Source organism: Pteropus vampyrus, unplaced genomic scaffold, assembly GCF_000151845.1.
Source record: "Pteropus vampyrus isolate Shadow unplaced genomic scaffold, Pvam_2.0 Scaffold5, whole genome shotgun sequence".
NCBI classification, from domain to species: Eukaryota; Metazoa; Chordata; class Mammalia; order Chiroptera; family Pteropodidae; genus Pteropus; species Pteropus vampyrus.
This window is the reverse complement of record NW_011888786.1, coordinates 2627909-2651734: the sequence shown is the minus strand read 5'-3', so window position 1 is coordinate 2651734 and position 23826 is coordinate 2627909. Positions and strand designations below refer to the sequence as shown.

General features: G+C 42.2%; 2 protein-coding genes, 2 long non-coding RNA genes and 1 pseudogene across 4 annotated transcripts in view; 2 read left to right on the top strand and 3 right to left on the bottom strand.

The window, feature by feature from the left end:
- Nucleotides 1-4047: 4047 nt before the first annotated feature.
- On the bottom strand, nt 4048-12185 carry MED28 (mediator complex subunit 28). Its single transcript, XM_011365010.2, has 4 exons — nt 11996-12185; nt 8478-8544; nt 7493-7605; nt 4048-6061 (listed from the first exon to the last, which is right to left on the bottom strand). Exons 1-4 carry the CDS (start codon nt 12152-12154, stop codon nt 5864-5866), a joined length of 537 nt encoding a protein of 178 aa, XP_011363312.1. The 5' UTR covers nt 12155-12185; the 3' UTR covers nt 4048-5863.
- Nucleotides 6553-6670, top strand: LOC111744020 (annotated as a pseudogene).
- A 5011-nt stretch (nt 12186-17196) lies between the features above and the next one.
- On the top strand, nt 17197-20505 carry LOC105295361. The gene is made up of 2 exons (XR_002781825.1): nt 17197-18863; nt 19890-20505. It is a non-coding gene; the product is annotated as an uncharacterized LOC105295361 (long non-coding RNA).
- Nucleotides 20276-23826, bottom strand: part of LAP3 (leucine aminopeptidase 3) — a 23820-nt gene continuing 20269 nt past the window's right edge. The window contains exons 12-13 of the mRNA XM_011364999.2: nt 21318-21427; nt 20276-20828 (exon numbers count right to left, since the gene is read on the bottom strand). Of these exons, the coding sequence (XP_011363301.1) occupies nt 20639-20828; nt 21318-21427 (300 nt within the window). The 3' untranslated portion in view covers nt 20276-20638. The remainder of the gene's footprint in view (nt 20829-21317; nt 21428-23826) is intronic.
- LOC111743676 overlaps nt 21571-23826 on the bottom strand; it is a 2414-nt gene continuing 158 nt past the window's right edge. The window contains exon 2 of the long non-coding RNA XR_002781827.1: nt 21571-21823. This is a non-coding gene — a long non-coding RNA (uncharacterized LOC111743676). The remainder of the gene's footprint in view (nt 21824-23826) is intronic.

The following is a 23826-nucleotide window of genomic DNA, read 5'->3' as shown; positions in this document are numbered from 1 at the left end:
GTCCACTTTTAAAGTGGTTTTGTTTTTCCTTAGGATGCATGTCACCTCCACTGGAAAAGTGTTTCTAAGTAACTGATACAATTCAAAATGCACATCTAACCTCAATAAGGAGAGAAATAAAACAATTTCAAAATTACCAGAAAAACCAATTTAAAAAAAAGCAAATCAGAACTACTAGGAATGAACAATAGCAGATCTTGACATATTGGGTTAAGTATTTTGATTTTCTAATCCGGGACATGAAGTAGATAATAGAAGAGATAACACCTACCTCAAAAGGGGCTTTATGAGGATTAAGTAAAATAATATGAGCAATGAGCCCAATCATGAATTAGAATTAAACACTGCCAGGATTTTTCTGTGAATAACTAAGCCTTGCCCCGTTATACATCTGTTTTAATGACTGTTGTGCCAATTTGGTCATTTGTGAAGGTTCCTAGATTTATCTATTCTTCCAAGTCAAGGATCATCTGAACCTCTGGTCTTTGGGTTTGGGCCATTTTCCTCATGGTGTGTCACTTCCTCCATTGCATGGATGCTCAGTAGATTAAAGGGAATTGGGAGTGGCCAGTCACAGTGCTGACCTGTCAGGCCACATTAAATTGTCTGACCCTCTGAAGGAGCAGTGTGATTTGACAAGGCTCAATACACCTTTCAGTGAGCAAAATATGTTCTCAATCCTTTGGTGCTGGCCCGACAGGTGGCCCATAAACAGTCGTTTATTCTATGCACTGTCAAACCTTTGCTCTTTGAATAAAACTTTAAACTGGGCAATAAAAAAGGTCGTGACTTGTGATTTTCCAAAGAAGGGTGAGATTAGATGAAGACTGAACTTGGTAGTAGGAAGTTCACTTTGACCTCGGTCAGATTATCCTCAAACTAAAAGTAGCTGCTTACATACTTCTGACATTTTGAGAGAAATGCAATTAGAAACTCAAAACTTACAATTTAAAGGTAAATTTACTATCTGATCAAAATATATGGCCCACTGCGATAATTTTTAAATGCAAATACTTGTTATCATACATGTAACATGCCGTAGTATTTTGCAGCATTAAGTATTTTTTAGTTCTTTTGTTTCCTGCTTTAAGGTGAGTATTGTAGAATTATGATGTTTGTATTTTGTTTTAAAGACTATGGAGAGTTACTACTCTTGTTTGTTGAAACATTTACCCACCACTGTGCAACTTCTGATGACTAGCAAAGTGGGCTGCACTTCATACTACTGCCCTTAACTCAGCGTCATACCTGCTGCAGAAATAGACTTGTGTTGAGACGCTACATATTTTGACTCCTTTCTTGTTACAGGTGAGTGTAAGATCTTAAATGTCTAGAGTCCATTCAATAATTACATGTTTGTTAACTAAATCTTTGCACGCTTCTATCATTTTTCCTTTAGGACATATTTCTTGGGCATTGAAGTAAAGCATCAGTGGATACACACTTAAGTTTTTTGTTTGATATGACCTAATTACTGTCCAGAAAGTTTCTAGCAATTTACGCCTTCGCCAGCAGTGAACAAAATTTTCTCTCTGACTCTGGATAATACTGACGAGCTCAATTTGATAGATAAAATATTCTCATTTTTGTTTGCATATTTATCAATCTCTCAAGAGCAGAGTGGCCTAGAGATGATGGTGATAGCTTGGAGGGAACAGCAGAGAGGAAGAGAAATGAACAATTCAGAACTGAGTTGGGAAGAAGGAACAAGAGAATTTGATGAGAAATCTCTTGATTATGTTATGTTGTTATATTATGACAGAGGGAACAAGAGTTAACACATCCCTAGGGCAAGACTGGAAAGGAATATTGCTGTGAATTGTTCCTTAACCGGGACATAAAAGAACGAATTCACCCCATCAGTGGCCGCATACCGTGGACCTGAGCCCTTACTAACTGCTCTAGCATTGATGCCACATCCAACGTAGCAGTTGCGATTGAGGCTACTTGGTCTGTACTCAATCTCCGGGCTCCATCTAGGTCATGCAAGTTAAATGGAGCTACGACCTTCAGATTTCCGGGGGTGATCCCCGCCGTCATCCCCAGGTGCAGTACTGGGGTTGATCTACTAGCTCCTCGGCGGTTTGCTCGCCCCTTGCAGGAGATACTCAAAGATGGCCAGGCCTCTGACTATCTAGTAAGAAGTTAGTTTGTCATTATCCCACCACTGGGAGTCCAGATAGTATGGTGATAACCAGCTGACTCACTGTTCTCGTGTGCGGCGTCCCCCCTCATCTTCCCAGTGTCTGAGTCCTTGCACTAGCAATGTTCCCTTCTACGAGGACACTTCCTGGGACACCACTACTGGAATCTTCCGCAACTGGGCCACCCTCCTTGTGCCAGTGACTGTCTGTGCCTCACATACCACTCAGAATGGGTGCCAGTTGGACAGTGAGCCAGTCCCCGAACCGCATCCTACTGTCTGCCGTTTCAGACCACGTCCCTAACACCCACATCGGTCAGGTTCTCTGGAAGCATACCCCAAGACACAATTAGAAGTGCAAGACATTTATTAGGGATCTTGATGCCCTTGGGCCAGAGACCACCAGAAACGCACCAGTAGTTGAATAAACAGTGTCTCTCACCTGCTGCAGAGGGAGAATGCTCATCATGGGGACTTCTCAGCGGTGTTAGCACCAATTTTAAGATTCTGGCGTTGGTTGCGTGATCTCAAGGAGAGTCTAAGGAGGCAGGGATTCACCCAAGGGTGGATGCTGTCAGAAAGTGAGGACGGTCCTCTAACTGGATGTCTTAATCTTTTCTAGAAGGGCAGATTAGAGCAAGGATGAAGCCGTAAATGGTTAAAAAAAAAAAAAAGTAGTGGTTACTCACTTTAGCCAGGAAGATGTTTGGTTATTTTGGGGATGGCACAGTGACCTCGTTTTTTTCTTTTTTCCTGTGCTTAGACAAAATTATGAAGTGGTTTTCTTGGTCCTACTTTATCATGGTCTCAGAGCAACTTTGTCCAAGGTTGGTATTCTGAAACAGTTTCTGTCCAACATGAGAGTAGGATGGCCATGCAGTGCTAGGCCAGCGCCTGGATGTTAGGGACAGGTCCCCTCCCCCTTCTTAGAGGAAACACCTGCATAAGATAAAGGGGAGAGGAAGCGGAGATGGGAGGGACCGTGGGACGAGGACGGAGGGTTGACAACCGAGAAGGGGGCCAAGGAGGATTTGGGAAAGGACAGCTCTGAGATCTGGCAGGGCTGACGGTGCTCCAGAGCATACTAAGAGCCCACTAAGGTCCCGTGCTGGGCAGAAGTGACCTGGCCCCGGTGACCGCACTGCACGTGGTCACTCCCAGAAAGCACATGGCCTTTGCTGGAACTCTGCGGCAGGTCCGCCGAGGCGAGAGCGTTGGCAACTGCATCCGCTCTCTCTAAAGGACTGAGCAGCACTCCTCCGTGGCCTCCACAGGCCCAGGCCCCAGCCCGCAGGAATGTCAACAATTAGAGGCTGGGTAGAAGAGGAAGCAGAAAAGGGGAGAAGTGTTAACGAGAATGAGTTCAATAAAGAAAATAAAGTGTCCACTTGATTTGGCCACAGCAAAATGGCTGGTAACTGTCACAAGCACAGTTGTGGTCACATGCGAGGGACAGATAGATGGCAGCCTGGAGTTGAAGGGAGGAGCAGGAGATGGAAAGAGCCACTCAAGCATCTAAGGGAACGTGGAGGGGAGCGGAGGAGATGAGGGACAAGGGACTCTTGTGACCAGCAGGGAACGGCCCAGTAGGTGGCGACACAAGGGTGGAAATCGCTCAAGGGCTTCAGGCCTGGAGAAGGCAACTGCCTGGGGCCAGGACACTTGGGGAAAGGCTGGTCTTACACAGGGAGGCACTTCAGCAGGTGGAATGGGAAGAAATAAAGATACCCTGAAGATGTGGGTCAGTTTATCATAATGGGAGAGGAGAAGGAGAAGCCTGGTCGATGGCTTGTTATTTTGTCATTGAAAGAGACAGCAGCTTAGAGAGTTTTCTATGATCGTCGACCAGCAAGATGTCGTTAAAAAGAAAAAAGATATTTACAAACAGACAAGACTGAAAACTATTTGACAGAAAACTTTTGAATTTAATAAAGATACAGCAATAACTGATACATATATTAATTCAAAATATTTTCACTAAGCACCAATTAGAAATAGTTCCTGAACTTTTCACCAAGAACCTCTTTGCCTAAAAGTTGTTTAGCTTTTAATCAGGAAATATAAAGCTGGTAAGTAGAGCTTCTAATTAGCATGACATGACTACATTAACCACCTTGAAATCATATAATGTGAGAAAAACAATTTTTAAAAACTTTGTTTAACCTATGCATTCTCACTGAGGGGACTTGCTGGCCTCAGGCTATATATCCTACATGCACAAACAAAAAATGAGTAATAAGTGTTATGTATAAAAAATAATAGATGGTTCCTGTGCATTCAAAAGAAAATAATGTCTAATTCTCATGAAGGGCTTAGAGACAGAGATAAATTACTAACCCTCAAGAGAGAACCAAGCAAGATTGGTAGGAGACAGGAAGTATTCCTGTGTCCTGAGAGTGTGGCAGAGAGGGCATTCGGGGGCTTCAGGGACCAGGTGGCATCCAGGCCAGTGAGTGGATGCCATGCATGTGGGGAGGGGCCATCGAGGCCAGAGAAAACAAGGTGAGTCAGGAAACTGAGCCACAGAGATACTGCCTGTGAAGACAGCGGTGCATTTGTTTTGGGTAAAGGGATGTGATCTAGTAAGAGATTGTGAACAACAGAGGAAGAAAAGCTTCCTCTAGGGAAAGCAGGACACAACACCAGTCTATTTCTCTGCGGCAGATCAGAGATCTGTGTGGCCCGTGTGACTAATAAAAGGGTAAGATGTCTCCCACACTCTAGGGCTCTGCGTCCCCTCTGTGGAGGGCACGAGCCAAAGGTAATGCTGCAGTCCGCGCCCAGCCTGAGGCCCTGTCCCTTGGAACCAACACCATCCATCAGTAAGGCCCTTCCCCAATGGAAGACTTCTGCTCCAAAAAGCAAAACAAAAATAAAAGCAAACAAAACTCAAAAGAAGAGATAATCACAGTGAGCTTACACCCTTGAACTTCACCTGTGCCCAAAACATGCTGTTGAGAACAGGGTCTGTTTACTTAAACTGATTCATTAGTGCAGAAAGTTAAAAAAAATTTGGCAAATCACTGCTCCTACTACATCCCCCAACCCAAAAAAGTAAATAAACATCACAGAGAATATAAAGTTATCCCAAATAAAGTCAACGTCAGCTTAGATCCTAGTGTAATAGTACTACCCTAACCTAGGATATTAAATTCCTCTTCCGACCTATTTACAGAATATCCTCATTCTGAGAACTCTGGGAGCATTACATTATTGCATTAGATTCCTCCTCTTGAGGTAGTTCAAAGTCTCAAAACAGCAAGTTTACACATTTTTACATACAACCACATCAAAGGCCTACAAAAACCCTCACCTTCCAATTCACTGATAGGATCATACAAACTGTTCTTCCCTCAGATGACACAAACTCATTTAAAACTATAAATACAAAACTATACAAAAATTAAAAAATAACAAGCAGAAAAAAGAAATAAAAAGGGATCTGTAAGTAGCATCACACTAACAGCCTACATTTTGCTACAAACAAAAATTTACTTGATTTACCAAAGCTACACGCATTTTGTAAAGTACTAAAGAAATAACATCTTACAAAAATAGAGGGAAATTTTTAGGTGAGAGCATGAAACTAAAATCATCTCATTCGCTGGCAGAGTTCTTCTAAAATGTCACGTCCCCGAAAAGTGATGTTTGGCAAAAAAAACACCCGAAAACTGTATTTAGGTTGATTCACAGAGCAGCTCGCGTCCAGACGGCCCTTGCTCAGGTCTGCTTCATAGGCGCAGGGATGTTAGCAGACGCTTGCTCGAGGTAGGCCAAGGAGCCCTGAGGGATGTCGGCCGGCTTTTTGTGCTGCGCACTGACGTCCTCCAGCACCTGCTGCCAATGACGCAGCTTCGTCAAGTGCTTCTGGACCAGAGCATCTTTCCGCTGTAATTCATTCCTTAGCTCTGAGACATCCTAGGAACGAAGATGAAGTCAGAGCGAACACGTGAACAGTGACTACAGTTCCTGACTAGTTAAGAGCACTAAGAAGTAAATTCAAAACAAAGAAAAGCTATGAAACCGTACTAAACCCATCACTCTGCTGGGCTCCGCTACTGAACAACCCAAAGCAACTCTTTCCAATGGCAGATGTCTGCTGAACACGGACTTCTTATTTTTAAATTATTTTCTTTTAATAAATAATATTCAAGTTAGAATATTCCAAAGTCTCAAAGGGCAGCCAAAAAGAAATCAATCTCTTTTCTATCCTGGTGCCCAGGTCCCCAGTATCTATGTCCAAAAGTCTACTGCTGAGAATTTAAAACTCGAAGAAACTGAAACACAAGATAAAAACTGTTTAAAAGAACCCGCAACCACGGTTCTATCATGTCAGGTTATGAAGTGTTAAAATCTCATTTTCAAGAGTCTTTTTTTCTGAAAACCATCGTTATAATTTCTTTATTAAGACCTAAGCCATGCCACCCTGAACACGCCTGATCCCGTCTGATCTTGGAAGCTAAGCAGGGTCAGGCCTGGTTAGTACTTGGATGGGAGACTACCTAGGAAGAGCAGGTGCTGTAGGCGTTAATTTAAAAAAAAAAAAAAGACCTGGCCTTGAACACATCTATGTTGTTACTCAAGTATTCAAATCAGGAATGACCTGACATGATGAAGTGTAAGAATATCACCCTACCATTCATCTTCTCGATAGTTATCTTTGAATAAAAAGAACAATTTTTAACTGGTCGGCTTGTGGGAGTAGTTACTTCAAAAACTGCCCCCATAGCAATCACCTCAATTGAATGAATTTAGCATTTTTCACCAGGAGCACCACAGGCCTTTTGGGCAGGACGACTCTTCCCTTGTCCACAATGCAGGGGGGCCCAACACATTAAATGCCACTGAAGCTTTCCAGGCATCCTGGAAACCCCAACATCCTTCCAAATGCCCCGGGGTTTCAACAACTGAGATAGACGAAATCCTGAGTTTCAAGGAGCCTAGGACAGGACATTTAAATTTTAAGTCCTTGAACAAAACTCCACAGAGGCTATCCTGTGTGTACAGCCCTGAGTAAGGCAACCGGAAATACAGAGATCACAGTTCCTGTCCAAATGAGCTCATCACCTACACAATAGGCTTTCAAACCTTTTCAAGCAGCAAAACCTTCCTTTTCTTCAGGAAAAATTTTCAGGAAAGCTCTGTGTGAAGCCCTGCTTCCCCAACTCCCCTTTATTCTACTACCTGTGCAGGTTGTCACCAGCAATGACAACTAGCAACATTCATATTCAATCTATAAAGCCCTACTAGAACTAGTGTGAAAAGAGTTTTCACTTAAAATCATTTAAAGCAGATGGAATCCTGATAACATGTGCTCTTCCTAAGAAGCTGAAAAAACTGAGTTCATACCTCTTTGATAACTTGCTCTGGTTTCTGGACAGATAACTGCAATCTTTTCTGTAGGAAAAAACATTCTGTCTGTCTTGCAATATCCAGAAATTTCTGGATACACTGATCGACACCTTAAAAAAAAAAAAAAAGACCAAAATATTAAATCAAGAAAAACACTAGACAAAATATCTCCCTCATAAAGGAACAGTCAGAATATCAAAAACAGCACCTTCTCAAAGATGCAATCTAGGATTTTAATCTTGGCCACAGCAATAATACTAACCCCTAAACCCATGTGTTAACCAACATTAAAAACAGCAAATGATTTGTATTTTTATCATGTGAATAAGAGACTTTACTATAAAATAAAAGTTCTTCTGAAGAAAGACAATGAGTTCTTCTAAAAATGACAATCCAGAGTTCCAGCAATTAGTATCATTTCCAGTTAAAATGTAACTTTTAAAATATAGTACATAGAAATCAGAAGCACTGGTCACCTCTGGGGACAGAACTTGGGCAAGGAGTGGAAAGTACATGAGACTTCTGTTACACCTATTCAATATATTATCAAAACTTATTTTACTTTATATTTTATTTTTTTTTAGGCGAGGCAACCCTTGATTGACCTCACAGATTGCAAGGACCTTGTCAGCTTACAATCTCTTATTTTATTAAATTTTTTACGCCTACAGCACCTGGTCTTCCTAGATGGTCTCCCATCCAAGTAATAACCAGGTCCAACGCAACACTTATTTTAAAAGCAGTACACACTATTGGTCTTCTTTGTCCTACTACCAATATGTAAAGCTCACATAAGTGGTTCATCATGACTTAAAATGTCAATTAATAAACTGAACAGAGAACGAGCAATATATAGAGATAATCTGCATAAATCTTATTCCCTGGAAAACTTCTCTTAGGGTACAAGAAGGACTGAAACACACAAAGTGTAAAGACAGCAATGTGGAATCTTGCTAACACTGTCTACAAAAGGGATTCTTACCAGTTCGAATTTCTTCCTGATCCGTGCCATTGACATAGTCCTGACTCACCAGAGAAGCAAAGCAAGCCTGTGTGATTAAAACATACCACAAAAGGAAAACATGTCACGTCAAAAATCTTACTTCAGAGTTAAGAAATAACTTTTCTTGAAGTCAGTCAATGAGTTGCTAGCATCTGGGTTTGCACACCAGATAACAAGACATCATGCTAATGAAGAAACCTGGTAAACTGACTCCATTAGCTCCATGGAGAAAGAGCCCATAAATGAGGCATGTGGTGTTTGCCAGCACCCCCATCCGCCTCTCTCCTACCACCCACTCCCTTTCCCCCTCTCATTCCACCCTACTCCAGTCCTACCCATAGTCCCTCCCTCAGGTGCTCACGTGACTTGCATCACCCATTCAGGACTCAGGTCAATCATCACCTCCTCAGAGAGACCACATCTGGCTGCTCTTTTGAAATAGCACTCCTCTATCCTCAAGCCCAGCTTTTTGCTTTGTTTCATTTTTTGTTTTTTTATTGTTTTTCACACAGTTAATTGACATCATCCCATTCTTCTAGTCCATTATTAGCCGTCCCCTCTGAGCAGGTGGGAATTTTGCTTGTCTTGTTCGCTATATGCCTAGTGTGGGACTATTGCTTGGCAGAAAGTGGGTGCTCAATAAACACATGCTAATGACTGACTGGGTGGCCCAAAAGAAAAACAAAGTTGGTGTCACATGGATAAACAAGTCCCAAAGAGGGAGTTCTCTCTATAAAACAACAATGATCCAGAAGCATAAGTGATTCAGCCAAGGAGTTCTTCACACTGGCTACTCTGAGGAAATGGACAAAGAAGGCCTAACAGGGTGGCGGGGCCAGAAAGAGAACAGGAGAGGCTTGGGGGAGCAGGGGTCAGAACAGAAGCCTCAAATCTCAGGAAGGCAGAGCCCAGCCAGCAGTAAGCGAACTATACTTGGTGTAAGGCAAGCAGATCTGGGCCTGAATTTAGGCCATCAACTAGATGTGAGGGCCCTTCTCCTGCCTGCGGTTGCCCCATTTGACTTATAGAGAAAAATCACAGGACTCTCGCTGAGAAAGCCCTGCAACAGCTCAACCAATCAGAAAAGCAGACTGCCCATTCTGTGCAATACTTTGAAAGGTGACTCCCGTTGGATTTGGGATATGAGTAGGGTGTCCTGCTTTATGAATCTTGTGGCTACTGGAAAATGTTCCATCCAGGAGACCAACTAGTCACAAACTGGCCAGCGAAGCTGGGGCTGCTCCTGCAGAGCCAGGCAGCAGGGCCACCAGACAGTGGGAGAAAACCTGATCTCAGGAATTTTAGTTCCCTCTTCCTCCTGAAACACACACACACACACACACACACACACACACACACACACACACACACAGGCCTTTATCAAGAGTTGGACAGTTGTATAGAGAAGAAAACGTGTGGAAGTCTATAAAAAGAATCTGCTTTTTAGAAATACTCCTAAGACAGAAGCCTTTGCCTGTAAAGTCAGGAGGCCCAAATGCTAATCTTCATTTCCACGAACTCAGGGTTTGGCTCTGGGCAAGTTACTTCCCCTCTCTGAGCCTCAGTTTCTTCATCTGTAAAAGGAAGGGAGGATCTCCAAGGTTTCCTCCCACAACAAGAGTGCATGACCTCAACAAACTCATTCCATCAAAGAGTATTTACTAAGCGAACTAGAACGAGCAAGCCAAAGACCTCACGGGGGAGGCGGCACTGAAAGAGAAATGAAAAGTGGGCAAGCAGGTGTCATGCGCCACTGGAGGTTGTGGGAAAAGAGGTCCACGCAGACCTCACGGAAGGAAACACAAAATGAAAATGTGGTCTCTGAGCTGAGTCTTGACAGGAGACTAGGTGAGTGATCACCCAGCATGGGAGGGCCCAAGCAGCGCCTCTCGTAGCTAAGTCCAAATGCCCCTTTGGGTTTTACTTTCTCTGCAAAGTCTTTGACAAGCCACGGCCACGGATGCTCTTATGGAATTCTGGGTTTCTTCTCTCAGAGCATGGGTCCCACGGCACTGCAGTGGCCTACCATTTATCTGTTTCTTCCACAGCAATGTCATGAGCTCCTTGAAGGCAGGGACTGTTTTTTTCTGTGTTCTCAGCACCCAGGACAGGGCCTGACACACACCAGGCTCCTTCAATGCTTGACAAGTATTCATCACGTATTTATTATCTGCTACCACTGTACTAGTACTACAGAGGGGGCAAGAGATGGTCTTTGACTTCGTAGAGCCTGGCTCGTGGTGAATGCTAGTAAGAGTATCACGGACAGGTCACTGAAGAAGTGTTGTGTGAGCTGGGATGGGACCTGGAAGCCCAAAGGGAAAACAAATGGCATATGCAGAAAAAGTCTTGAGAGACCAAAATAAGAAGAGATGGGTTCAGAGCTGAGACCTGAACATGCAGAGCTGGGGAGACCATAGTAAAGCTCCTGGTCTTATCCCAAGAGGCACAGACAGCCACTAAAGGTTTAAGCATTAGGGCGCTCGCTGGTGGTCAACTTTGGCCAAAGCTTCTACAGGGCCAACTGTCCTCCAGCAAGCACTCGTGAGCCAGAGCCACTTCACCTCAATGCTAGATGCTGTTCTAAAGCTTACCCACGGCCTTTCTTTATGGCTTGGCACCTTTAAATTAGTTATCTCCAAACTTCTGACGGTACACTCCATCAGTAAAAGCATTATGCCCATGCAGCCCCAATTTTGGTCATTTACAAACTAAATCTCTATGCTACTGTAGTATCACATAGCTATAGCATAAAACTCACATGAACAGGATTTTCAGTATTTAAAATACTGAAAAGGTCACTCCAATTAGAAGTTATTTTATTTCTATATAACAATGGCTCATCTTCCCCTTTAGAGACTACCGGAAGCAACCAAAGCAATTATTTTTACCTCTCCTTTGTCTACCACCGCTCCCCATCTTCCTGGCTACAGAGTGCACACCTTCGGCTGAACTCAGATTTTGGGTCATCTATGCTTCGCTCCCCCTGGAACGTCCAGCTTTCCTCCTTCCTCGGCCCCTAGTAACAAGTTTCGCACAACTTTTAAATAAATCTGTTGCAGCACCAAGAGTCCCATCGCTTTCGGACCGCTTAAGGGGGAAGCCCAACGGAAAAGCTACAGGACTAGCAGTGTAACAGTGAGCTCCAGAGAGGCCGGGCCCGTACTAAACACGCGGGAAAGGAGGCTCAGAGATGGGAACACACACCGGGTGGGCGGAGATCAGCTGGATGGGAACCTAAAGGTCTTAAGGTGGGGGAAACTTCAAGCCCACGCGCCTCCAGAAACGTCACGTTTGCGCGTCTCTGCCAGCAGACCTAAGTAGACTAGTGGCCAACACTTATTGTGGAGACGAAATCAAGTGTCCTATGTTCTCTGAGCCAGTTTCCCCGTTTGTAAGTCGGGTGCGGGGATCGCTGAAGGAGATAACCTGCGCGTGCGCGGTTTACATCTCAGGAAAGAAAAGCGGCTATAACAGAAATCCACTTCTCCTTTTACCTCGAAAGACGACTCCAACTCATCCACCAAGGTACTCGGAGAAGATCTCGGAGCGCCCGGAGCGGCCTGAAGAAGCGAAGCCTGGCCCGGGAGTCCCGGCGGGGGTAGTGGGGGTCCAGGCGGCTGCCCAGAGAACATACCTCCCAGCGGAGCCGCCATTTCTGAAAAGGGGCGGAGCCACTGCGCCTGCGCAGCAGCAGGCGCCCGGGGGGGGGTCACGTGACTGCGCTGGTCAGGTGACAGCCCGGGGCACCTGGATAGGTCTGTCGGGCGCCAGGGAAGCTGAATGTGTGTGGGATGGTTTCGTTTCTTCTTCCTTCCCGGCCCTCAGGCCGCCTGGCGTTTCCGTTTATTTTTATTGGGAGTTGACGTCTTTGACTGGATTTGACACAGTTCTGTGGAGAGGCGAATCAATCACTACGCGGAGCGAGCCCTTCCCCCGAGTCAGGATAGGGCTCTGCCGCCCTTACCCTTAACGCTGGGAGTGACTTTGGCCCACAGTCTTTCTCCGGACTCAGTTTATTCGCTGATAAAAGGAGGGAGGCACCCATTCATTCCACAAACATTTATTGAGAGTTTACTGTGTACCAATTACTAATCCGATAACCGGGAGGAACAGGCAAAGTTCCGCCTAAATTCTTTCTGGGGAGAGGTAACAAAAATGACTTCTTAAATTTTTTAAATTTATTTTTTATTATGGTGACATTGGTTAACAAAAACCAGTTTCTTGTGTACAATTCCACAGTAAGACATATAAATATAAAAAAATATATATATATGTCATTGTGCGTTCACCACCCAGAGTTAGATTTCTTTCTGTTACCATATATTTGACCCCTTTTATCCCCATCTACCTCCCTTTCCCTTTCCCCCGCTACTCTCTGGTAACCACTAGTCCATTGTCCATATGTCCATGAGTCTCTGTTTGTCCCATTCATTTTTTGCTTTTAGGTTTATATCCCACATATAAGTGATATTATGCGATTTTCAACTTTCACTGTCTGGCTTATTTCGTTTAGCATGACTGTCAAGGTCCATCCATGTTGTCGCAAATGGCAATATTTCATCTCTTCTTATGGCTGAGTAATAGTCCATTGTATATACATACCACAGCTTCTTTAGCCAAACATCTAGCACAGGACACTTCGGTTGCGTCCATGTCCTGGCCACTGTGAATAATGCTGCTATGAACATCAGTGTGCAGATATCTTTTCGGATATGGGTTTTCAAGTCTTTGGGGTAAATACCCAGTAGAGAGATTACTGGATCATGTGGTGGATCATTCTTAACTTTTTGAGGAACCTCCATACTATTTTCCATAGTGGCCGTACCAATTTGCAGTCCCACCAGCAGTGTATGAGGGTTCCTTTTTCTCCACATCCTCTCCAACACTTCTTATTTCTTGTCCTATTGGTTTTAGCTATTCTAACAGGTGTGAGATGGTATCTCACTGTGGTTTTGATTTGCATTTCCCTAATAGCTAGCGATGTTGAGCATCCTTTCATATAGTTGTTGGCCATTTGTATGTTTTCTTGGGAGAAGTGTCTGTTCAGATCGTCTGCCCATTTTTTAATTGGATTATTTGGGGGTTTTTTTGTTAGTGAGTTGTGTGAGTTCTTTGCAAGTGCCTTATCAGAGGCGTTGCTTGCAAATATACTTTCCCATTTGGATGGTTGTCTCTTTACCTTGTTGATGATTTCTTTTGCTGAGCAGAAGCTTTTTAGTTTGATGTAGTCCCATTCATTTATTTTTGCTTTTACTTCCCTTGCCTTTGAGGTCAAATTCATAAACTCCTCTTTAAGTCCAAGGTCCATGAGTTTAGTTTCTATGTTTTCTTCTGTGCAATTTATTGTTTCAGGTCTTATATTCAGGTCCTTAACCTATTTTGAGTTAATTTTGGTGTGTGGTGATAGACAGCAGTCTAGTTTCATTCTTTTGCAGGTGGCTTTCCAGCTTTTCTAGCACCATTTATTGAAGAGGCTTTCTTTTCTCCACTGTACGTTTTTGGCTCTTTTGTCAAAAATTATTTGCCCATATAAACCTGGGTTTACTTTTGGATTCTCAATTCTATTCCACTGGTCTGTGTGTTTGTTTTTCTGCCAATGCCATGCTGTTTTGATTATTGTTGCTTTATAGTATAATTTGGGATCTTGCAGAGTGATGCCTCCAGACTTGTTCTTTTTTCTCAGGATGGCTGTGGTGATTTGAGGTCTTTAGTGCTTCCATACAAATTTGATGATTTATTGTTCTATTTCTTTGAAAAATGCCGATGGGATTTTGTTGGAGATTGCATTAAATCTGTATAATGCTTTAGGTAATACGGTCATTTTAACTATGTTGATTCTTCCAATCCAAGAACACAGAATATCTTTCCATCTCTTTGTGTCTTCTTCGATTTCTTTTAATAGGGTCTTATAGTTTTCATTTTATAGGTCCTTCACATGTTTCGTTGGATTTATTCCTAGGTATTTCATTCTTTTTGTTGCAAGTGCAAAAGGAATTATTTTTTCCACTTCTTTTTCTGACACTTCATTATTAGAGTATAGGAACGCTATAGATTATTGAACATTGATTTTGTATTTGGAAACTTTACTGTATCTGCTTATTGTTTCTAGTAGTGTTCTTGTGGTCTTTAGGATTCTCTATATAAAGAATCATGTCATCTGCAAATAGTGACAGTTTGACTTCTTCATTTCCTATTTAGATGGCTTTTGTATCTTTCTCTTGCCTGATTTCCCTTGCTAGGACCTCCAATGTTATGTCAAATAACAGTGGCAATACTGGACAGCCTTGTCTCGTTCCTGATCTTAGAGGAAATGTTTTTAGTTTTTCACCGTTAAGTATAATGTTGGCTGATGGTTTGTCATAGATGGCCTTTATTATGTGAAGGTACTTTCCTTCTATACCAATTTTGTTAAGTGTTTTGATTATAAATGGATGCTGTATCTTGTCAAAGGCTTTTTCTGCATCTATTGATATGATCATACGATTCTTATATTTTAATTTGGTTTTTGTGGTGTATCACATTAATCAGTTTGCATATGTTGAACCATCCCTGTGCGCCCCTGGGACGAAGCCCATTTGATCATGGTGTGTAATCTTTTTAATATGTTGCTGTATTTGGTTCGCTAGTATCTTATTTAGGATTTTTGCATCTGTGTTCATGAGAGATATTGGTCTGTAGTTTTCTTTTTTGTGTTATCTTTACCAGGTTTTGGTATCAGAGTAATACTGGCCTCATAAAAATGAATTGGGAAATATTGCCTCCTCTTCAATTTTTTGGAAGAGTTTGAGCAAAGTAGGTATTAAATCTTCTTTGAATGTTTGGTAGAATTCACTGGTGAAGCCATCTGGTCCTGGATTTTTACTTTTTGGTAGATTTTTGATGATTGTTTCAATTTCCATACTGCTGATCAGTCTATTTAGATTTTCCAGTTCTATTTGGTTGTTTTTAAAGGTTTCAGTCTCCTTGCTAAAAAAACTCGTTCTGCTCATCTAGTTGTTTTTCAATTCCTGGAATTGTTGATATGAATTATTTTGGATCTCATCGAATTTTTTCAGAAGTACCATCCAGAATTCTCTGTCCTTTAAGTCACATATTTTTATGTCTTTAAGCTTATTTTCTAGAGATTTTTCCCTTTCTTTTGAGCTGCCTTGTCAACTTGGTTGTTCATGGTGTTTAATGGACTATTTCTCTGCCTGGGCATTAATGGAAGTGTATTTTTTTTTCCAGAAAGAGGATTTATGAAATAAAGCTCTTTTTTTTTTTAGCCTATTGATAAGAAGGTGTTTTTCTTTTGGTTTCCAGTAGGTAGTGTCTAATCTTCTTTGACCCTTGTTTTATATAAAGTCTTAACAATACCTTTTTTTTCTTATAAATATTCATTCACGCTCATCACCCTCAGTCCCAGTCCCTGTCAGTGTTAGCACCAGTTTGGTTGCGTTTGCTCAGATTCCCCTGGGGCTCTGTGGTGTTGTGTCTTGGAGGATATGGGGGAGGGGCCCTCTGGGTTAGGGGATGGGGGCTGCAGCTCAGCCTCTTGTTATGCAACTGAGACTGGTAATAATCAGCTGTTGCTTCTCTACCATCCCCAATTCTCTGCTTTCTCCCCTGATCCCCGGGCACTGCTGCTGTGTGGAGCTAATAGCTCTCTCAGGCAGGGCTGTTCAGGGAACCTGCCACACTTTCTCGCCTCCTTCTCCTGCAGGGAGCTCGGGCTGCAAGAGGCAGCTTCATTGTTTCTCTCGGCTACCACTGGACTCCCGCGTTCTGACCTGTAATATCTTATTCGTAGATCCCTTGCTCAGACATGCTTGTGTGCAGGTTGGGTGTTTCTTTCGTTGAGTTTTAGATGTTCAGCTTATTGTTGTTTTAAGAGGAGAGATCTGGGGGCATCTCTCACTCCACCATGCTTCTGACGTCCACAAAAAAGACTTAACATTGTTGAGGCTCCCAATGTATGTGCTTGGCACTGTTCCTGTTAGATATTTATGGTTACATCAAAGAGAAAGTCACTATGCTAATATTTTAATAGCTTGGTTTTCACATTTGCTTATTCATCTTTTCAGAAGTATTTTTTTTCATTATAATTTTACAGTTATATATGTGATAACCCAGCACATTTACTGAGTCCTCCATGTCCCAGGTACTATTTGATGATCCATGGATTATAGCAATCACCCCGTGTCTCTGCCCTTGTAGTTTAGTATTGTTTTCATGGGACAGAGGCATATCAAATACATGAGTACATGTAAGTACATATAGAAAAATCATGCAGAGATAAGTGCTAAGATGAAAAATGAAACCCGGTCGGGATAGCTAGTGACGGATTTGAGATAGGAGGTTGGAGGAGGCCTCTCCAGGAAGATCTGCACTGGAGAGACGAGTGAGATTTTAACTAGGAAAGCTTTCTAGACAGGGGGGTGCCTGGCACTTGTTTAAGGAACCACGGAAAAGCCAACGGGGTTGGCTTTTTGAGTGAGGCAGGGCAGAAGTGGTTGGAGAAAAAGGGACTCTCATTTTCCAGTCTTAGATCAAAGGTCATCTTCCTAGCCTCGATCGAAATTAGACCTACACTCTCAGCCACTTTACCCTGTTTAATTTTCTTCACAACACTTAAACATTATCTGCAATTATCTTGTTTGATTTCTTCATTGAGTAAGTCGCCTTACACATATGCACACACCAGCCGGGATGCAAGCTCCATGAGATCAGGGCCTGCCTTCTTCTCCTGTACTCCCAGTAGCAAGAATTGCATCTGGCATAAAATAAAAATATTGTTGATCGAATGAACAAAAATAGAATGCCAGGAGGGAACTAGTCTACTTCAGCAGTTCTCAAACTTTTTTGGGTCTCAGGACCCCTTCACTTTACATCCCTGAAACTTATTGAGGACCCTAAATCTTTTTGTTTTTGTGGGTTATGTCAGCCAATATTTACCTATTAAAACTGAAAATTTAAAAAATCCATTCGAAACCCTTATGTCGACATAATTAAAACTATAGCTAGGGGTGCGCCTGTATCTCATGGACTGTGGATCATGCTTACCTAACCGTGAGTGTGTTGCCTGAGAGCATGGGCAGTGGTAACTCTTAGATTCACCCCAGAATAGAGCACAGATGAAGCATTTGGATTTTGCCGAAAACAAGGATATATAAAATGGGAGAATACTGCCTTGGAAATGTTACTGGGAAAGAGCTAACACACGTAGGGAGTTGAATTCAGTGCCTCACACAGACTGTAACACAGAAAAGACAAGTGGCATGATGTAATTTGTTTAAAAAGTCTCTCTCCATTGGTACAGAAAACGGAAGCGAGCAAGCGGAGGCAGGGCCAGAAAAGCAGTAATCTAGGATTATTAATCTAGTAATCCGTAAAGAGAGGATGGTGATTTGTACTAGGGCAATTGAGGTAGATGGCAGGTGGTGGTGTGAGATATGGTCAAGCTCCATGATTTGCTTAGCAAAAAAGCCAACTGTCTGGGAATGGAATGTGTAGTGGGATTTGATTGACTTATCTGCAGACAGGGTTTAAGCCAACGTTACCCTAGGATCATGATGAAAGTGAGGGGCCCAAAGCTAAGAGCGGCAGAGCTACAGTAAGAGTATGGCTAGCAGCTGAGAAAGGGCCCCGGAGAAGTGGGCCAATACTAACTGACATACCAAGTGGTAGGGTATAGTTCAACTCCTCTTCAACCCTAGACTATGAATTCTCTAAGGGCAGGGACTACATTTTGTCTGCTTTGCTATTCCAAGCACCTTCTACAATGTCTGGTACAGGGTAGGCATGGAATAGTCTGCTGAATCAGTGACTCCTTTACTCCAAAATAGTAACACTTCCTGCTTCCTATGACCATGCAGGGTTTGAGGGTATTTTTTGATTTGCTCTGCTGTAATCTTAAAACTTCCCTTTAACTGCCAAGATTTCATCAAGTTCATTTGTATCCCTCTCCTTTTTCATCCATACATGCAACCACTGTCGACATTTAACAGTGCTTTGGGTCCTATAGAGAGATACACAAATAAAGGAGAGAGATGGTACTTGCCCTCACTGCACTTATAATATGCATCATCCCTTTATAGCAGGGACTTATATACTGCACTATATTCAGTGATGGTTTCTTGAGCTCAAGGCCATGTGTTGAGCTGCAGATGGTGGGCTTTGCAGACCCATTCCTCAGGGTTCTGACCTTTTCCTCTACTTTGTAGTTCACAAACATTAGCAATTTCTCTTTGAGACTTGGGTTCCTCCTCTCTACAGTGGTGTCACAGAGACTGTTAGTTGCTCATCTCCTGTCTACACTCGTCTTCTATCAGGGTGATAAAATCACCTAGCTGATCTTCATCTACATCTCCCCAAATCCTGGCGGTAACCATGGCTTACTCTGGTTGACGATATAAGCGTGTTACATGGGACTTTAGGGAAGGCTTTTAAATGTGTTAAGGGCACCTTTTGCCTTGCTCACTTTCCTCATCTTAATGTGGCCTTCAGCCCCAAAGCTTCCTGGGATTGAGGGAGCCTTGAGGCTGTGGTGGTGACGCCCATTTCCAAGCCTGAGTTTCTGATGGCTGTGGGGCTGCTTGAGTTTTGAATTCCTTGCTTCAGCTACTTTTTAACACTATTGTGTTCTAAACCACTGCTGTTTTGGATTTGCTGCTCTTCACAGCCATGCCTGGTCCTCACAGATAATACCACCTGCCTCAGAGCATGGTTCTCAGGATCAGCGAAGTGTCTTGAAACACCTGGCAGCCAGATGCATGGGCATCAACCAGATGAGAGAAGCACATAAGCTCAGGACTCTACCAAGCCTTGTATCTCATACTCCAGGAAACAGGCATCCCATTGTTTATTATTTATAAAAGGCATTTGATAGAAGACCTTCCATCATCTCTCTACTCGGTCTTCTGAATCACCCAGTAGGCATCTAAGTGTGTTTATCTTCCCTTCACAAGCTTGTAGTTCCACCTTCCATTCGTTCCTGACAAAGTAGTCTCTGGACATGGATACCTGGAGGAACCTGTTTACTCACTATTCCTGCTTGCTTTTCTTTAAGTCGAATAGAACCAATATAGATGGCGATTTCCATTTCCTCTCTATAAACCAGTTTAGACACATAACAGTATCATCTTATATTAAAAATATAAAAATATTAAAATACACTTTAAAAATATTAAAAATAATTCCATGGAGCTTTTCCTTTTAAGTGTTTCAAAGTCTTAAGAAAAAGGCATAAATCCTATTGATAATTTGATTCACCCCATAAAAAAGAAAACAGAGGAAAGCTGTCTTCGAAATCTGCACAAATGGAATTTTGTTGATTGGATTTAGTCCCAGGTGGTAAGCCAGTCCTTTACCTACTAACAGTCCCTTTTATGGTCTTGTTTCTTATTTCAGCATTTCAAATAAATTCCACTACGTCCAAGTCACTGAACTGAAAGCATTACAGTGTAACAACTAAGAACGCTCTGGAGGCAGACTGCCTGGGTTTACAATCTCTGCTGTCACACTTACTAGCGTGGTGACATCATTGCCATGTTAGTAACCCTCTCGTCCCTCACTTTCCTCATCTGTTACACGAAGATAATGGTACCTACTTCACAGACTGATAAGCTCATCAGTGAGTGTCCCAAAGTGATCATTAACACAGAAAAACCCCTACATCACCATGCCTCAACTTAGTTCACATAACAAGGCCAAATGAGACGAGCTGTGTTATATTCGCCACTGGGTTTACAGTAACATATAAGTAAACGTCAGAGCCACGTCAGAGCCACACCAGAGAGCACAAAAAGCTGAATTTATTGTTTCTGACAACTGCACGGTAATTTTTAGTTTGTGTTCCTAGAATCAGCAATCTGAAATGTAATTTTTCTCCTTAATTACAAACATCGATTCTAAAAATTTATTAGTTTAAAAATGCATCGTCATATGTAGAACATCTTAAAAATCTTTGCCAAGCAAGATATTCGCTTTATCTTTTTAAATCTCTGCATAAAAATGAAAAAAAAAAGAGATACAAATTTCATTTTGTTCTATATTTTTAAATGCCATCCTCTTTCCTTTAAAAGATTTTCATCTATTCTAAAACATTCTGAAGCTCAAGTGCCCATTTAAGAATGAAGGAATATTCTAGAGTGTGTGAACTAAGCATTGTCTTGACTGAAGCGAAGCAAGAACTCTATCAGAGTCCTGGTGGGCCTCCCGGTCATGCCCTTCCGCAGGTATGGGACCTCATCCTTGTTGGTCATCACACCTGCTATGTCTAAGTGCGCCCACTTCGGATGAGTCACAAATTCTTGCAGGAATGCTGCAGCTGTGCATGCCCCTCCAGACCTGAAGAGGAAGACAACATTCATTCTTGCATTCTTTTACCCTATAAATGTGCACTAAACACCTTATTAAGGTCTTCCATTCTTGCTAAGTAGGTTCTATGACCAGAAAGCAAATGTCAAGCTCATGAGACCTAATGGAAATTAACCCAGAAATCACTTCCAGATATTTATCTTCAGACATAGCTTTAACCAGTGAAGGATCAATTCCAGATTCCTTTACCCAAGGTACTGAAATCCCGTATTATCCCTCTCCTTCCCTTACCATTCGTCTAAAATGAATTTGAAAACTTTGCAGATTTGAAAACATGCAAAGTTTTGAGAACCAATTGGGAAACACCTTAAAGATTAAAGGCAGAAATTAGTGTTTATGAAGACAATATCAAAAGAAAATGGGATAGTTAAACCGTTTGTGAAGGAATAAAGTTGAAAATGGTCATTTTGGCAACCAAGGATGACTGCAAAATGTACTTTTATAGCTCATTTTACATACCTGTATTTTCCGATGTTATTAACATCAGCAAGCTGGCAGTCTACAACCTGTCTTGTATAATGTTCAAAGAGAGGCATCCTCCAGACACGGTCCCCTGTTTCGACGCTGGCCTGAAGAGGAAACAGTGTGCTAGTTGGAAGACTGGATGAAGGAGGATCCGAGTGAATTCACGGCACTGAATGTCAAGTGTTCAATGCAGGAAGAAAAGAACTGTCCTGACCTATTCTTCTAAAACATTAAGCTATACAGCAGCTTCCAGAACTACTTTATTTATTATTAAAACATTTACTTAAGAAACCAAGTATGTTGTAAACCCCATAAATTTGTAGGGTATTTGCTAAAATTATCAAACTAATATTCTAGGTCTGTTTAAATTATTAAGCTGGTATCCTGTAGCATGTTGAGGCTGCGAAATAGTCTTCGTGATGCCTGTCACCTTGGTGTGTGCTGGGGAAACGCGTGCCTGGAACTGGACCACTGAAGACCTGATTATAAGACAAGGTGACCTCATTCATTCATGTCCTCATTTACGCATCGATTCATTCACCATTTACTGAACGTCTACTGAGCACCATATCTTTAAATCTTTAGAGATATAAAGAAATTTAATATCTGAGCCATCAAAGCGCCCAGTGTTTTCCTACGTTGTAGTCAAAAATAAGACCTAAAAGTGAAAAGTCAGGAAACAGCGACTTAAGCTGTTATTTTGAGAAAGAGTAAATATCAGATGAACCGGCCAAGGGTTGAAGGTGGCTGCCTCCAGGAAAAGAAACTGTTGACTGTTTATGTACCTATCACTTTGATTTTTTTTTAAAAAGAAGCTTAAAGTAAAAAAAAAAAACAAACCCAAAACCAAAAAACCACCAAACCCCACCATGTCATGGGTGCTGTGATAAAGACACATGGGAGGCTAGGGGAGAGGTCTGTAGCCCAGCCTGGAAGGAGCCAACTGAGCTGAGCATCACAGGGGCTGGGAGGGTAGCACCTCACAAATGGCAAGATGACAAAAATGAAGGGCAAGCAGTTCAGGGTGAAAAAATGTAGGACCTTGAAGCAACATCAAGAATGTATTCGGGGACATCTTGTATTTGTTCCTCACTGGCATACAGTAACTTCCCATTAATTACTTGTTGAAAGAATGAGGTGCCAGATGGAGCCTCACTATGCAGCCAAGTAGAGACACAGGGCCTGGGGCTCGGGAGAGCCTGAGGTAACCAGCAGAGAGGCGCTGGCTGAGCTTCCTGGCGAGGACTGCAAATGGCAAGGAGAGCACAAGGCCCAGGTCCGAACACCCACCAAAGGGGAGGACAAAGGAAAAAGCTGGCAAAGGAGGCTGCAACAGAAGTCAGCACAAAGAAGGAAACCAGAAGGTTATCAGAGGCTAAGAGAGTGGGATCGGCAGGGGACAGATGATGACAGTGAGGGAAAGTATGGGGCTGGCGTGGGGAGAGACTGCTTTGGAAGAGGCTGGCTGTGAAAGGGCACGGAGGAGGCACAGAGCACAGCAGTAGGAAGTCACCTGTATCAGGCTCTACTAATGGACCAGGGCAAGCGCCATTTACAGGCTCACCCGCTTAGCTCACAACACACATTCATGAAAGGTCATTCCTTCCCTTACAAAGCTGTCCTCATTACATTTTCTGTCTCAAAGACTCGACAGTACTGCCATGGTATTTGTGAGTCATTGTCACATCATTCTGAAGCTACTAGAGGAGAGGAGGAAGGTGGTATCATACCCATAATTTTGGAACACTGAATCAAGTTTATTGCAGTTTCAATTCAAAGGCAAATCAACAACATAAAAATCATTTTAACACAGGGGTTGAAGAAATACATCACTCAAAGGCTAGAATTTAATCATCTGCAATTTAGGTCTCTATATATTATTCCTACCTCAAATAGTTTGTTCCAAAGCCAAGATGAATTGGTAAACACCCCAGCGGCAGCAGACCCCAAAGCTATGTCCATGGCACCTGCAAGACACAATCTCTCCGAGGTCAGTGTTCATTCTCTTCCGGCTTGTTGGGTTTCTCCGCTGCTCAGAACAAAACTTTAGCCTTTACCCTATTTTCATGTCTCCCTCATTTTCAAAACTAGAAAAGCTTAGGAAATTCTTACTGTATATGTTTAATTACTTTCTAGTTTTTCAAGCAAGAATTCACCTTCAATTAGGAAGGAAATGCAAAAAAGGATACAATATCAAATATCACCAATAATCTCATCCCAGAGATAACCATCATATATTCTTCATATTTCCTTCCAGATTTTTTCTAAATTTTTTTTAAAAACCATAATTAAGACCACATTGTATATGTCCAAGTGTGTGTTCTTTTTATGCTTTACACATTTCTCTTTTATAAACAAATGTCTGAAAGTATTAATGATTTAAAAAAATCCATGGGGTAGAAGTATCATAATTTACTTATCGCATTTTTAGGCATCTCTAATTTTTTAACATTTTAAATCACATCTCAGTAAGTATCTGCTACAGGGCTTAGATGCCTTTTTT

Excerpts from the sequence above, each read along its gene's own strand:
- MED28 (XM_011365010.2), bottom strand. The coding sequence starts at position 12,154 with ATGGCGGCTCCGCTGGGAGGTATGTTCTCTGGGCAGCCGCCTGGACCC. Across the intron at positions 8,545-11,995 it reads AGTTGGAGTCGTCTTTCGAG|GCTTGCTTTGCTTCTCTGGT; the intron begins GTAAAAGGAGAA and ends TTAATCACACAG. Across the intron at positions 6,062-7,492 it reads CAGAGCAAGTTATCAAAGAG|GATGTCTCAGAGCTAAGGAA; the intron begins GTATGAACTCAG and ends CTTCGTTCCTAG.